This window comes from Cricetulus griseus, assembly GCF_003668045.3.
Source record: "Cricetulus griseus strain 17A/GY chromosome 1 unlocalized genomic scaffold, alternate assembly CriGri-PICRH-1.0 chr1_1, whole genome shotgun sequence".
Classification (NCBI taxonomy): domain Eukaryota; kingdom Metazoa; phylum Chordata; class Mammalia; order Rodentia; family Cricetidae; genus Cricetulus; species Cricetulus griseus.
Window position 1 is genome coordinate 206,506,018 of NW_023276807.1, and position 12,757 is coordinate 206,518,774.

Sequence of the window (12,757 nt, forward strand, 5' to 3'; positions counted from 1 at the left end):
ACAAGGAACGAAACTGCCACTCTCCACTTTCACTCCTGTCCTGTGTGTTCTCCCAGAGAGCTACACAGAACCTTTTTTTTTCTTAACCATTTAAAATTTTTTTTTCATTTTACATACCAACGCCAGTTCCCCTTCTCTCCTCTTATCCTGCCCCCTCCTTCGTCCCTTCCCACCCCACCCATTCCTCAAGAGGGGTTAAAGCCTCCCTTGGGGAGTCAACTTGGCATACCAAATTGAGGCAAGACCAAGCCCCTCCCCACTGTATCAAGGCTAAGCAAGGTATCCCACCATAGGGCATGGGCTTCAAAAAGCTGGTTCATTCACCACACAGGACCTGTACCTTGATGACTTTGAGTCCATCTGCCTGGAAAAAGGTAAGGCTGCCAGCCCAGTTGCCTGTGGCTACCACCTGCCCCTCTGGGTGGAAGGCAATGCAGTTCAGGGACTTGGGACAGGTGTGCTGGAAGGCCAGCTGTCCACTGACTGTGTCCCAAAGCTGGAGAAGAAAGAGAAGAGGAATTGGGGTGCTGGGCACAAATGGCAGCGTTTCCCAGCTCCGAAGTTCCCGAGGGTTACTGTATCTAGTCCCCTGCCTCAGCAAACTTCCCCAGGACAAGCAGTCAAGAGTTCCATCATACTGAGCAACAAATGAGGTTTGACTCATGGTTGAGGGTCACTTTTTGTTACCTTTAGGTCTCCTCCCAAACACACAGTGGCCAGCAGGCGACGGTCTGGGCTTAGGCAGCAACCAGTGATTTGGTGCTGGTGGGCCTTGGCTTGGAACACCCTGTCCCCGGAAGACAAAGTCAGGGTCCTGGGGTCATCTGGCAATTAGGCTCCCTCCCCACTCCTTTCTATCAGGGCTTCTCACTCAGAAGCATGAGGGACCCGCTTACCAGCAGCCATGCTGCAGGTCCCAAAGCTCCAGGAGTCCATCGAAGGTAGTAAGGAAAAGAGCACTGTCCGAGAGGAACGCAAAAGAGGAGATCCCATCACAGCCACTCACCAGCGCCTTTTCCTCCTGTAACAGCCGGTTGGAAAGTGTGGCTCAGGGGAATCCCCGAGTCCCCCATAGTCAACCCATTCAAGCCATTAAAAAGGAGGCCAAGGCAAAAAGAGCTTAAGTCCCTAGCTATCTACACTCCCAGCCCAAATGCAGGTTCAAGTGAACCTCATAATCAAAGCAGGGTCATCTTTTCTCACTCCAAGGCCCCAAACCACAGACTTGTAGGGTTCTAGGGAAGGGTATTAAGTAAATGCATGTACACAGGTGAGGGGGTGACGTGGGTAAGAAGAGAAAGGCATGTCTGCTGTCTCCTCTCTCCAGTCTGGTATTACGGGCTACTACAATCATTCATAGCAATTTACAGGACCATTCTTCCCCGTGTCATTGCTGGGCTCCCTGTGCAAGCCAGAAGGCCTGCCTTTTTCTAACCTAGGTCATCTCTATCTACACAACTCCCATAGATCTAATGTGAGCAACTGGGCTCTGGCTCTGAGCCCTGTGTTTCTCTGAAGCTGAAGTAACATGCCTTGAGTGGAAGCCAGACAGGAATGCTGCACAGTCGTAGCTGCTGTTTGAGTTTCATGTTGTTCTATGCAATCCCAGATGGCCTTGAACTTAACAGACAGCACAGGCTGACTCTGCGCTCACAGTCCTCCTGCCCCAGTCTCCCTGCTGTGAACCTTCCAGCTGGTTGAATGGCCCTTTGACCAAGATGTCTAATTCCATATGAGATGAATGATCAACCAGGGTTTTAAGGATGTACAGGCTTGCCTAGGCCTTCAGGGCAGTATGTGAGGGTTTTCTGATGGTCACTCTGGCCTGCCTTCTGCATCATACCTGCCAAGTTCTCAAGTCCAACAGGTAAATCGTCCCATTGGCAGTGCCCACAGCTGCTTTTTGTCCATTAGGGGATAAGGCCACAGCGGTTGGAGAGGAAATTGCCAGAGACAAGCTAGAGAGGGAGGTAAAAAGTAGGAGGAAAGAGGAAGTGAGGGTAAGAAAGCCAACGGGAATCAACTTCCTGCAATTCTATGCCTGGACCCCTCTCCATGGTAGTTCTAGTCTGTCCTTTCTTTTTCTCTGAACAGCCTACCAGAGCTGGGGTCAAGGGTCTTACCTTTGCTGGTCCTTCAAGGTCTGGGGTTTATTAATCCATCGTAGTGTGAACTGGAGGTGCCATCGCTGGGTGAGCAAGGGGGCCTGGCAGCAAACAGGTGACTCTACAGGCTGGCTGGCTGCCTGCTGGAGCAGGAGCAAAGGATACTGGGCAAGGAGCAAAGCTTGCTGTCTCAGGAAGGTACGGAATGCAGCAACATCCGCCTCCAGGGGCTTCGGGTTCACTTCGGATGTTGAAGAAGCTGTTTTAAAAGAGAGGAGAGATTGAGAGCAGCTGAGATAACTCAGTGGGTTGGAGAGCTTGCGGCACAAACATGAGGCCTGAGTTCATATTCCCAGCACCTACATAAAAAGCCAGGTGTGCCACATGTGCCTGTAACCTTAATGCTGGTGTTGGGGGCCAGGGTAGAAGATAGGAGAACCACTGGATCTTATTAGCCATTAGACTAACCAAAAAACAGTGAGCTCCAGATTCAGTGAGAGACCCTGGGTCAATGGAATAAGGTGGAGAGCAACAGACTACAACTAACAACAGCTCTAGCTTCGATAGGTGACTGTGTGCAGTGTTCACACACACACACACACATACACACACATACACATACTCACACAAACATACACTCACACACACATACACAAACACACATATAAACACACAGACATATGCACAAATATACATATACACACAGTCATACACATACTCACAGAAATACACAATACAAAAACATACACCTACATAAACACACACACATACACACACCCTAATGGAATGGAGGTCAGAAAGGAAGCCAGCTTAGACTCCATTAACCTCAGTAACTCCATTAACAAGGGAAATTTTGTATCCTGCCACTTTGCTGAAGGTGTTTATCAGCTGTAGGAGTTCCCTGGTAGAGTTTTTCAGGTCACTTATGTAGACTATCGTATCATCTGCAAATAGTGAGAATTTGACTTCTTCTTTTCCGATTTGTATTCCTTTGATCTCCTTTTCTTGTCTTATTGCTCTAGCTAGAACTTCAAGTACAATATTGAAGAGATATGGTGAGAGTGGACAGCCTTGTCTTGTTTCTGATTTTAGAGGAATCGCTTTGAGTTTCTCTCCATTTAGTTTGATGTTGGCTGTTGGTTTGGTGTATATTGCTTTGATCATGTTTAGATATGTTCCTGTTATTCCTGTTCTCTCCAAGATCTTTATCATGAAGGAATGTTGGATTTTGTAAAAGGCTTTTTCAGTATCTCTCGGCCTGAACACATGGGGAAGGGGCTAGGTCCAGCCCAGGATGATGAGGTGGACTTTGCTGAGCCCCTGTCGAGGGCCCTACCTGCCTGGGGAGTGGAGGGTGGTTGGGGTGGGGGGTAGGTGGGGAGTAGAGGATTAGGGATGGGGGAGGGGAGGGAGAGGGAGAGGGAGAAGGGATTGACATATGAAGCAAGCTTGTTCCTAATTTGAACTTATAAAAAAATTACGGAAAAAAAAACAAGGAAAATTATATGGTGTATTTAAAATTCTAAGTCTCAAAGTGTGACCCTCGGAACTTTATATCAGAAACACGTATTCAAAGTATAAAGCTTTGGGTCTCACTGCAGACCTAGGGAAGTGGAATCTTGTCACCTTAGAATCTACAATTTTAGCAAACTTCCTAGATAGATAATTTACTTTAGTATAAACTTAGAAACTCTACCTAAGAGGTCTAAGCGAAAGGGTCTACTAAGAATCATTTGCTTACATCCGTGGCATTTTCAAGTTGGAATGGAAATTTGGCTGTGTTTTTTACACTTCCCCTTGAGCAGGGTATCCCATCCCTCAAAAGAAAAGTCCAATGACTTATCTCTCACCATACAGCACATGGGCCTCCAAGAGGTCAGAGACTAGACCCATTTCCAGATACGCAGCTACCACATGGAGATTGGTGAGAAACTTTGCAAGGAGATCATGGTTCCCGCTCTGGAGCTGGGGAGAGCATATTGGATTCATTAGGATATGAAGGAGCTGGTGAGGAATGGACTAGTCTTAGAGCGTGCCTGTGCATTCAGGACTTAGGCCCAGGACCTGAGACAAAGGGGGAAAGCAGGAAAACTCCAAGAAGGTAGAGGGGTCTTTAGGGAGGCTAATGACACTGGTGGGATTGGTGGGGAAGGGGAGAGGAACCTAAGACTAGCCCAAGTAGATGCATGGACTAAGGAATCTATGAGGTGTGGAGACTAACTTACCAGGTGGTAAGGTAAATCTTTCAGAGCCTCGGGAGGGCAACTTTGGAAGATGCCCGAGGCATCAGGGTCACATATCTTCCAGAGGTGAGCTGCAAGAACAGACATTGAGAAGGGCTTATCCTTGTAGCATCTCCAAGGTCGAAGGCTACAGCAGAGTTATCGAACCAGTAACCAAGGTATGGTCTTGACCTCTAGGTCCAAGCCTCATACTCCTGCCCATGCTAACTCAAGCTGCAATCAATCACCTGCAATGAGGACATGTGCAGTCTTCTCTAGCCCCAGCTTTTTTCCATAGCGACGGTTAACTGCTGTCCTCAGAGGCCCATCAGAGAGGCACAGACGGGCACCAGGGCGCTCCACAGGGCCCTCCCGTAGTAAACTGTCCTCGAGAGAAGAGGGGAGAAGAGTAAGGAAGGAGAAACAGAGCCAGTCAGTGAACAAGATAGCATGGCAGTGTGCCGGCATTCCCACTGCAGAGTGGTAACTGGGCCATCAGCATACAGGACCAGGGAGGCAAGTGTCAGGGCTATACAAAAGAAAGGGTGGGAGAAAGAATCATATGATGTCCTAACTGGAGAGGCAGTGAGGCTGGCGGGAGCTCAGCTGGGGCAGCATTACCTTCGCAGGCTCTGGACAAGGTAGGCAAATGGACCTGAGGGGTAAGGGTTTCTACTGTGCTCAGCAGCCACTGCTTCTTCCCAGCTCTTAATCTCCTTGGGCAAAATCAGCCATGTGCTCAGCACTGCATGCAGCTGCTCCACAGTCAGACCTGAAACCATGAACTCTCTGAGAACCCAAGCCACACTGGGAATCCATCTCTATTACACACCCCTGGCTAAGATCCCACCTGAACGAAGGTTACCCGATAGCTGAGCCCTCAGCCTCCCACCCTTTCCCCAACCACTGACCACTTTTCGTGACTTCAAGGGCAGCCAGAGCTCGAGGAAGGACATCATGGCCATGCTCTTGCTCCAAGGTGCTTAGGATCTGCTGCAGCAACAGTGGGAGGGTGGCGGGCAGGGCTCGCAGTCTCTCAGACACCTAGGAGAAGAAGAAGAGAAGGCTCTGTCATCTGGGGAGGCAGAGAGGTGACAGGTAGTACAGGAGGGGATGGAGTGGAGTGAACTACAGCGGGAAGGAAGGAAAAGGTAAAGAAAAACAGTTGAGAGAAAAGTAGGGGTCAGGCAAAGATAGGGAGACCAGAGACAGCAAACAATGAGAGGTGATGCTCAGTGTTGATTTTAAACTTGACAGTCTAGAACCGCCTGGAAGATGGAGCTCTAGACACGCCTGTGGGGAGTTGCCTTGGGTGCTTTAATCAAGGTGGGAAGAACTATTCAAGGTGGGCGGCATCAACCCCTCGGTGGATCTTGGGCTAGAAAAGAAGCCGAGGGGGTGGAAAGACCGCTCAGCAGCTAAGAGCCACGTGTTGCTCTGGCAGAGGACTTGGGGTTTAATTCCCAGGCCCACATGACAGTTCACAACCATCTGCAACTCCAGTTCCAGAGGATCTGACGCCCGCCTCTGAACCCTGCGGGCACCAAGCATACACAGGGCACATACAGGTCAGACACTCACACATACAATAAACTAAGTGACGGAGCTAAGCAGCAGCATGCCCTCACCCTTCTCTGCTTCCTGGCTCAGGCTCCTCTTGGCTTCCCCACCATGCTGCACTACACCCATGAACTGTGAGCCAGACGAAATCCTTAGACCCTTAGGTAGCTTTTGTCAGAGTTTCATCACAGAAAAAGAAAATGGGGAGTAAGAAAGAAAAGGTGATGCGAGAAGTTCCAAAAAGCAACAAGGACTTTATCAGGAACCTGGAAGGGGCCTATCTGTGTGATATTTTAGCCAGGAATCGGGTTTCATTCTGACCATGTCCTGAGAACTTGGGGTGGAAAGACCTACCTACTGTGGGTGGCGCCATTCCCTTGGCTGATAACCTGCTCTGTGTTCAAAAGCAAAAAAAAAAGTGTTGAGAACAAGATTTATAGCTCTCTGTTTCGTGACTGCAGGTGCAATGTTATCAGATGCCCAAGCTCCTGCCACTATAACAACCTTTCGACAACAGACTATAGACTTGTACTGTGAGCCAAATAAACCCTTCCTTCCTAAGTTGCTTGTGTCAGAGTATTTTTATCGTAACAGCAGAAAAGTAACATTAACAAACTAACCTGCTCATAGAGTGTGAAGAGCCTCAGGTAGTCAGTGACGAGGTGTAGGTACAATGGCAGGCCTGAACCCTGCTTTACCAGCAGCAGCCGCATCTGGGGAGATTCGGAGGGCTCAGCACAGGGACGAGGGAAGCCTACTGTAGCTTGCTTCTGCTACAGCACCAAGCTTACTGCCAAGTGGCTCCTCCTCTGAGAGTCTAATTAAGGGATGGGCACATAACATCACCTCAAAATACACTCCGGTCCTACTTCCCAGCCAAATCCTGTCAGGAAAACTTCCACGGCTAGGTCTAGCCCACCTCATAATTCTACTCACCCTCCCCAGAGAGACTGTTCACCATGGAAACATCTGGGTGATCTTATGAGAAATCAGAGTTATCTTATGAACAATTTCCTGGGACAGAGAGGTCTGGAGAAATCTAAAGAGCAGCCCTAGGGAGGCACCTAGCGGCCTCAGCAGCTGTACCCTCACGGCGCCCAGATTCACCCTACATCCCCACCAGCCCCGGGCCAGGTCCAACCTGGTTGTTAAAGGGTGACTCCTCCAGCCGTTTCCCATACAGTGCTAGCTCTTCTCTCACAAGCTGAGCCCTCGAAGATGGGACCAAAGGCCCCAAGGCCACCACGGAAGCTGCCTGACTTTGTTGAAGGGTCTCTCCCAGGCCTGAGTCACTAGACACACTCAGCACCAGGTGTACTCGCTGTGACATTTGCACAAAGGTACAGAAAGGAAGAGGGGGAAAAGAGAATGGTATTAACGAGACCCCTCTCCCTACACCTTCATGGCACCCTCCTTTCCAATCTTCCTCCTTTCTCAGCCTGGCCTCACACTCACCCGGGGAAGGAACTTGGGGACCCAGTCTGAAGTCAGCTGTCCATTCTGACCCACCATCTTATCCGCCCCGTCGATAACAAGGACCAAGGTCTGACCAGGTTTCAGTGACTGAGCAGATTTGAGGAGCAGCCTCTGCTGCAGTTCCCACACCAGGCCTCTGTATGTGAAGAGGTCAGGGTCAGAATCGGGGAAGCAGAGAGGACAGCAGAGCCCGCTAATCTTGGTGCACATACCTGTAAGTGCTGGGGAGGGCACTCGGCTCTTGCAGTTTTCGATGCAGATAGGTACAGAGGCGTCTGAGAAGGTTGAGGGCAAGACACTGGTCGGGGCGGGCTGCTGAAAAGTGGAAGAAAACTAAGGGGGGCACGTTGTGCTGGTCAGGGGCCTGCAGCGCCGACACAAGGGATGCCTGTATGGGACAGAACAAAACCATCTTTACAGTTTAGTATGTGCACAGTGTCTCTGCACCACCTCCTCAGCCCCACAGCCCTTCTTCCTGCCTGAGATGCATACCAGGAAGGCAGTCTTTCCCTGTCCTGCCTGCCCGGTCACCAGGCTCAGCCTCCCATGGGGCAGCATGAGTTGCTGCACTGTATCCTGAAGAAGGCGTGGCCGAGCAGGACTCGGTGGGTTCTTCAGCTGCTGAAAGCTGGCCTGGATCAAATCATCATCCAAGATGGATTCTGGCTGCTCCGACTGGGCCCCAGGCTGAGGGTTAAGGGTACTGGTTATGTTTTCGTGTTCTTTAGGTCCTCCTGGCCTAAAACCCACCCCCTACCAACCCACTTTCCACCCAGGACTACCAAGCTTGCTCCCTCCCATCATCAGCACTCCTGCTGACCTGCAGGTAAAGCTTCTGGATCATGCTCCACACATCCTGAAGAACCAACTGTCCAAATTCCTCCAAGCCCCCAGCAAAGGGCCGGCCGGCTGCTACACCTCCCCACTCACAGGAGTACCTGCAGGCAAAGCAAACACAAGCATCAGAGTAGGCCTGGCTCGCCTCACCACACCTCACCTGAATAGGTGCCACCACCTCCCACGGCTCACCTGCGACAGGTAACCTCTTTCTGTTTGTGTAGGTAGTTCTTCAGTTCTGAGACCCGATGTGCAGTCTCCTCTGACTCAGAAATGAAGTCGTGTTTCCAGGCATCTGGCACAGAGCTGACCACCAAAGACATGCCAGGGGTGGGGCCAGACTCAGAGCTTAGCCTCCTGAACTAGCCAGGAGACAAGGCTCTTGTTCCCTGAAACTCTGCCCTCAGCTTGAGATCTGACTTGGGGTGGCAGAGACATGCTCTCTGAGGCCTGTTTCTCTTTCAGCACTGGATGTTAGGGGCCGAGAACTGAACCTGTCTGGCTTTCTGTGGAGGAAAATTTGACTGGGTAGCAACAGAAGGTACCTGAGGAATCCAGGATCCCGGAAGTAGATGAGAGCTTGAGCAGAGGGCTGCAAGCGTTGGCTACGGTTCAGGAATTGCATCACCTCCATCTCAGTCACAGACCGCCCTGAAGGGTACTGCTGGGCCTACATGGAGAAGGAAGACATGGGCAGGGCCAGTCCATCCCTGGAAATCTTCAAATGCCTGAGATCACCCTTATCTCAGTAAGCTTGTGTCCTTTTCCTCGAAGACACAGGTAGTAAAATGTAGTTACCAGCTAACGATTACCAAACGATTGACACTGTTGGACATCGAATTCAGAACCTTACATATGGTAGGCAAGTACTCTACCACTAAGCTATATTCCCAGATCTTGTATGTGGGGGTGGGGGGTGGGGAATGGGGTCTCACTATATGGCTCTGGCTGGTGTGGAACATGCTATGTAAACAGGCTGGCTCAAACTCACATTCTCAGAGCTCCTCTGCCTCTGATTCCCCAATGCTGGAATTAAAGACGTGCGCCACCATGCCCCGATTCTGACCTTCTTCATTATATTCTGAAATAATGATGGCCTGGAACTCCTGACCTTCCTACCCAATCTTAGGTACACATACCTACACCTGGCTAAATAAAACTCTATCTAATAGTAACCTTGAAATGTAGATGTTGTTTCTATTTAATATGTGTTGGAACTGAGGCTAATTTAGACCACTCTGTTTCCAAAAAGCCATACAACCTACAAACATCCAAAGGGAGGGCTGAACCAGATCTGTCTGATGGCAAAAGCTAAGCAGACCAAAGTTCCTTCCCAAGGGAACTGCTTCATCTAGGCCATGGTTTGTAGTGTTTCCTTCAAGACTCAAAAAGACCCGTTAGTGCATATTCCAGAGTTCCTGTCAAGCTGGCTTTCCCCCACTCCTGTTTCTTTCCCAGCCTCTCCAACCTTGTCTGTCTTACCCAGTGGAAGTGAGGATGGTCAGGCAGGTCATAGCTGGGGGGAATGTAGCCATAGCGGGAGCCCAGAATCCCCACAAACAGCTGTGAGTTCTCCACCTCCCCAAGGCACACTTCCAGTTGTCTGTAGGCATGATAATGGGGACAGGAAGGGGTCACTGGGGGCAATTCCAGGAGATCCAGGCAGAAACAGAGAAGAGGCAGGGCCCTGACTCACACAGGGCAAAGTGAAGACAAAATACTCCCCCCCCCGCCCCCGTTGGCATCTAAAAGGCAAAGCCCTGCCCTCCCATCATTTGTTCTTGCAGTCCCACCATGATTACTTGGGCTACACCACTCCATCCTCTCATCCCAACCCTTCCTCCCCGTGTCCCTGTACCTGTTCCTGCGGGTCTCCTCCTCAGTGACACCCCAGCGCAGGTCAATGGCATGGAGACTGATACGGTGGGGGAACACTCGGGCCTGCAGTGCTGGCAGCACAGATCTCATCAGCAAGTCTCGCTCCCCATGCATGTCACGAAAAGTGGATGAAATGAAAAGTCGGACATTGCGCCACCTAGAGGTAAGGGGAGGGTTGGGCTCAGCCTAGGGATCGGGTCCCCATCTCAAGTCCACAGACAAAGGTGCAATCACCCTTCGGCACTTGGCATAAACTCTTACAAGCAGAAGTATGTCTTACAGGCCTCCAGAGAATAACCTGGCTGTGGGACCAACTGCAAAAACCTGAAATCTGAGTTCCACTTGCCATTTCTCTTATGTGCCCCTTTCTTCAGAAAATCATTATTACGAAGTTATCATTTGATCAAGGCAATACTCTGAGGCAAACTTTAACCTCATCCTTAACTGTATCTTTAAGAAATTAAACAACCAATCTAAGCTATCGCTTGGCAAAGCCTGTGTGAAAAGCTAGAATCTGTGCTATAAACCTTTTGCCTAAGCCCTGACTATATAGTCATGGAGTCTGCTGCCTTCTCTTCATTCAAACATTATTTTTTTCTAGTAAAGCAAGGACACAAACTGTCACAATCTGACAGTTTCCAGGAAGCCCCTGCCTGGGGAGGAGGGAGGAGTAAATACACCAAATGCCACCTTAGCAGACAGAATGGCAGTCACAGGATTTCTCCAGGTTCTGATTGATGGTAACCCTCCCAGTTCACGAAGACACAGAACCTTGACTAACCCATGCTGGGAAATAGGACCCGGGGGGCCTGGGATGTCCTCCTCCAGGGGCCGTAGAGACAGTGCCTGTGTCTTTCCTGGGAGCGGGGGAATCTTGAATACTTTATCTAGTTGGCCCACATGATCCAGAAGACGAGAGGCTCCATGCTCTGCTATGAACCTAACAAAAAGCATCATGAGAACAGAATATTAGACTTCAGAACCAGGAAGCTGTCCCAAGAGAAACAGGGAACAAAGACATGCCTGTCCAGTTCAGTGGCACCCCTTAGGAAGACAGACATAAAGCTGGCCTGGTAGCTCAGGTCCACAGTTCTCAGTCTCAGCTATGAGGATCACAGGTTGAGGTCAGCCTGGGAGACGAGACCCCCATCCTAAGACTAGCCAAACAAAAAGGATAACCATAAGCTGGAAAAGCACACTTGAAAATAAATGAGACTACAGAACACCAAAGCAGAAGGAAGACACCGGCCCCAGCCCCTCCCACTCATTGTGCATGGTGACCCTAAGAGCCCTATTAGAAAACTGAACTGAGGCCAGGTGGTGGTGGTGCACACCTTTAATCCCAGCACTTGGGAAGCAGAGTCAAACAGATCTCTGTGAGTTTGAGGCCAGCCTGGTCTACAGATTGAGTTCCAGGACAGGCTCCAAAGCTACACAGAGAAACCCTGAAGAAAAAAAAAAGAGAGAGAAAGAAAGAAAACATGGCTGAGCCAAGGTTACAGGCTAAGACTTTCCCTGTCTTGGGTGATCAGCTCTGTACCAACTACAAAAGTTCCCAATTGCTTGAGGCTTCCCAATGTGAGTTGAAGAGCATGGGTGACATACAAAGAAAACACAAAGTGAGGAAACAAATACAAAGATTAGAGAGCACTTGAAGCTCTTCCAGGGGTCATGGGTTTGGTTCCCACCACCCACATGTCCCACCCACATGTCCCCATGGATGAACCCATCTGTTTGTAACTCTAGTTTCAGGGAATTTGACAACCTCTCTGACCTTGGCCACAGGCATACACATAGTATATATACACATACATAGGCAAAACACTCATACACATAAGATAAAAACGAGTTATACCATTTCTTATATCTCTTTTCCTCCCTCCCTCCCTCCCTCCCTCCCTCTCTTCCTCCCTCCCTCCCTCCCTCCCTCCCTCCCTCTCTTCCTTTCTTTCTTATTTTTGAGACAGGGTCTCAGTATGCAGCCTTGGCTATCCTGGAACTTACTATGTAGACCAAACTGATCTCAAACTCACTATTCAAACTGCTACTGCTTCTCAAATGGTGTACCACCACAATCAGTTTTCCTTTCCTTTTTAAAAATACCTTTTAAAAGTTTCAATTATGTGTTTGTCTATATGACTCTGCATGGCTTACTGTATAAGAACTGAACAAGTACAACAGCAATAGACCCACTAACACGGAAGAGGCAAATCTCTCTGGGACCCACCCCAAACAAAAAAAACCCACAGGCAGCTAAGGGATGCTGAGAGTAGAAGACAGTCTTCCCCAGGGATGAGCCCCCTAATTTTGTTACCCAATACCAAGTGGTCAGACCTGAAATCATACACATACAAGTAACACCAAACAAACTGAGCAAATTATATTCATATATTCATACACACACACACACACACACACACAGACACACACACACACACGTGTGTGTGTGTGTCTGTGTGTGTGTGTGTAACAATAACAAAGAAAAGGAAACTACAAATTTGAGAGGAAGCAAGAAAAGTGGGACAAGGGAGGAGTTGGGAGAAAGGAAAGAGAAGGGGGAAATGATACAATTACAATTTCAAATGCTAAAAATTATAAGGAAGTAAATAAGGCTATGAGAGATAAAAATTCAAATATAAAATAAATTGCAAATAATAATTCAGTAAAATAGGAACCTGG

The 12,757-nt window shown here is 49.2% G+C and overlaps 1 protein-coding gene across 2 annotated transcripts in view; it reads right to left on the reverse strand.

The window, feature by feature from the left end:
- Positions 1–12,757, reverse strand: part of Tep1 (telomerase associated protein 1) — a 46,272-nt gene that overhangs the window by 11,954 nt on the left and 21,561 nt on the right. For both annotated transcript variants that reach the window (XM_027386592.2, XM_027386593.2), the window contains exons 18-38: positions 10,860–11,018; positions 10,059–10,235; positions 9,683–9,803; positions 8,746–8,870; positions 8,393–8,506; positions 8,184–8,301; positions 7,856–8,050; positions 7,576–7,751; positions 7,343–7,499; positions 7,029–7,208; positions 6,508–6,600; positions 5,239–5,371; positions 4,949–5,099; positions 4,576–4,709; positions 4,331–4,419; positions 3,956–4,070; positions 2,124–2,364; positions 1,844–1,958; positions 897–1,021; positions 688–787; positions 341–496 (exon numbers count right to left, since the gene is read on the reverse strand). In XM_027386592.2, the coding sequence (XP_027242393.1) occupies positions 341–496; positions 688–787; positions 897–1,021; positions 1,844–1,958; positions 2,124–2,364; positions 3,956–4,070; positions 4,331–4,419; positions 4,576–4,709; positions 4,949–5,099; positions 5,239–5,371; positions 6,508–6,600; positions 7,029–7,208; positions 7,343–7,499; positions 7,576–7,751; positions 7,856–8,050; positions 8,184–8,301; positions 8,393–8,506; positions 8,746–8,870; positions 9,683–9,803; positions 10,059–10,235; positions 10,860–11,018 (2,974 nt within the window). The remainder of the gene's footprint in view (positions 1–340; positions 497–687; positions 788–896; positions 1,022–1,843; positions 1,959–2,123; positions 2,365–3,955; positions 4,071–4,330; positions 4,420–4,575; positions 4,710–4,948; positions 5,100–5,238; positions 5,372–6,507; positions 6,601–7,028; positions 7,209–7,342; positions 7,500–7,575; positions 7,752–7,855; positions 8,051–8,183; positions 8,302–8,392; positions 8,507–8,745; positions 8,871–9,682; positions 9,804–10,058; positions 10,236–10,859; positions 11,019–12,757) is intronic.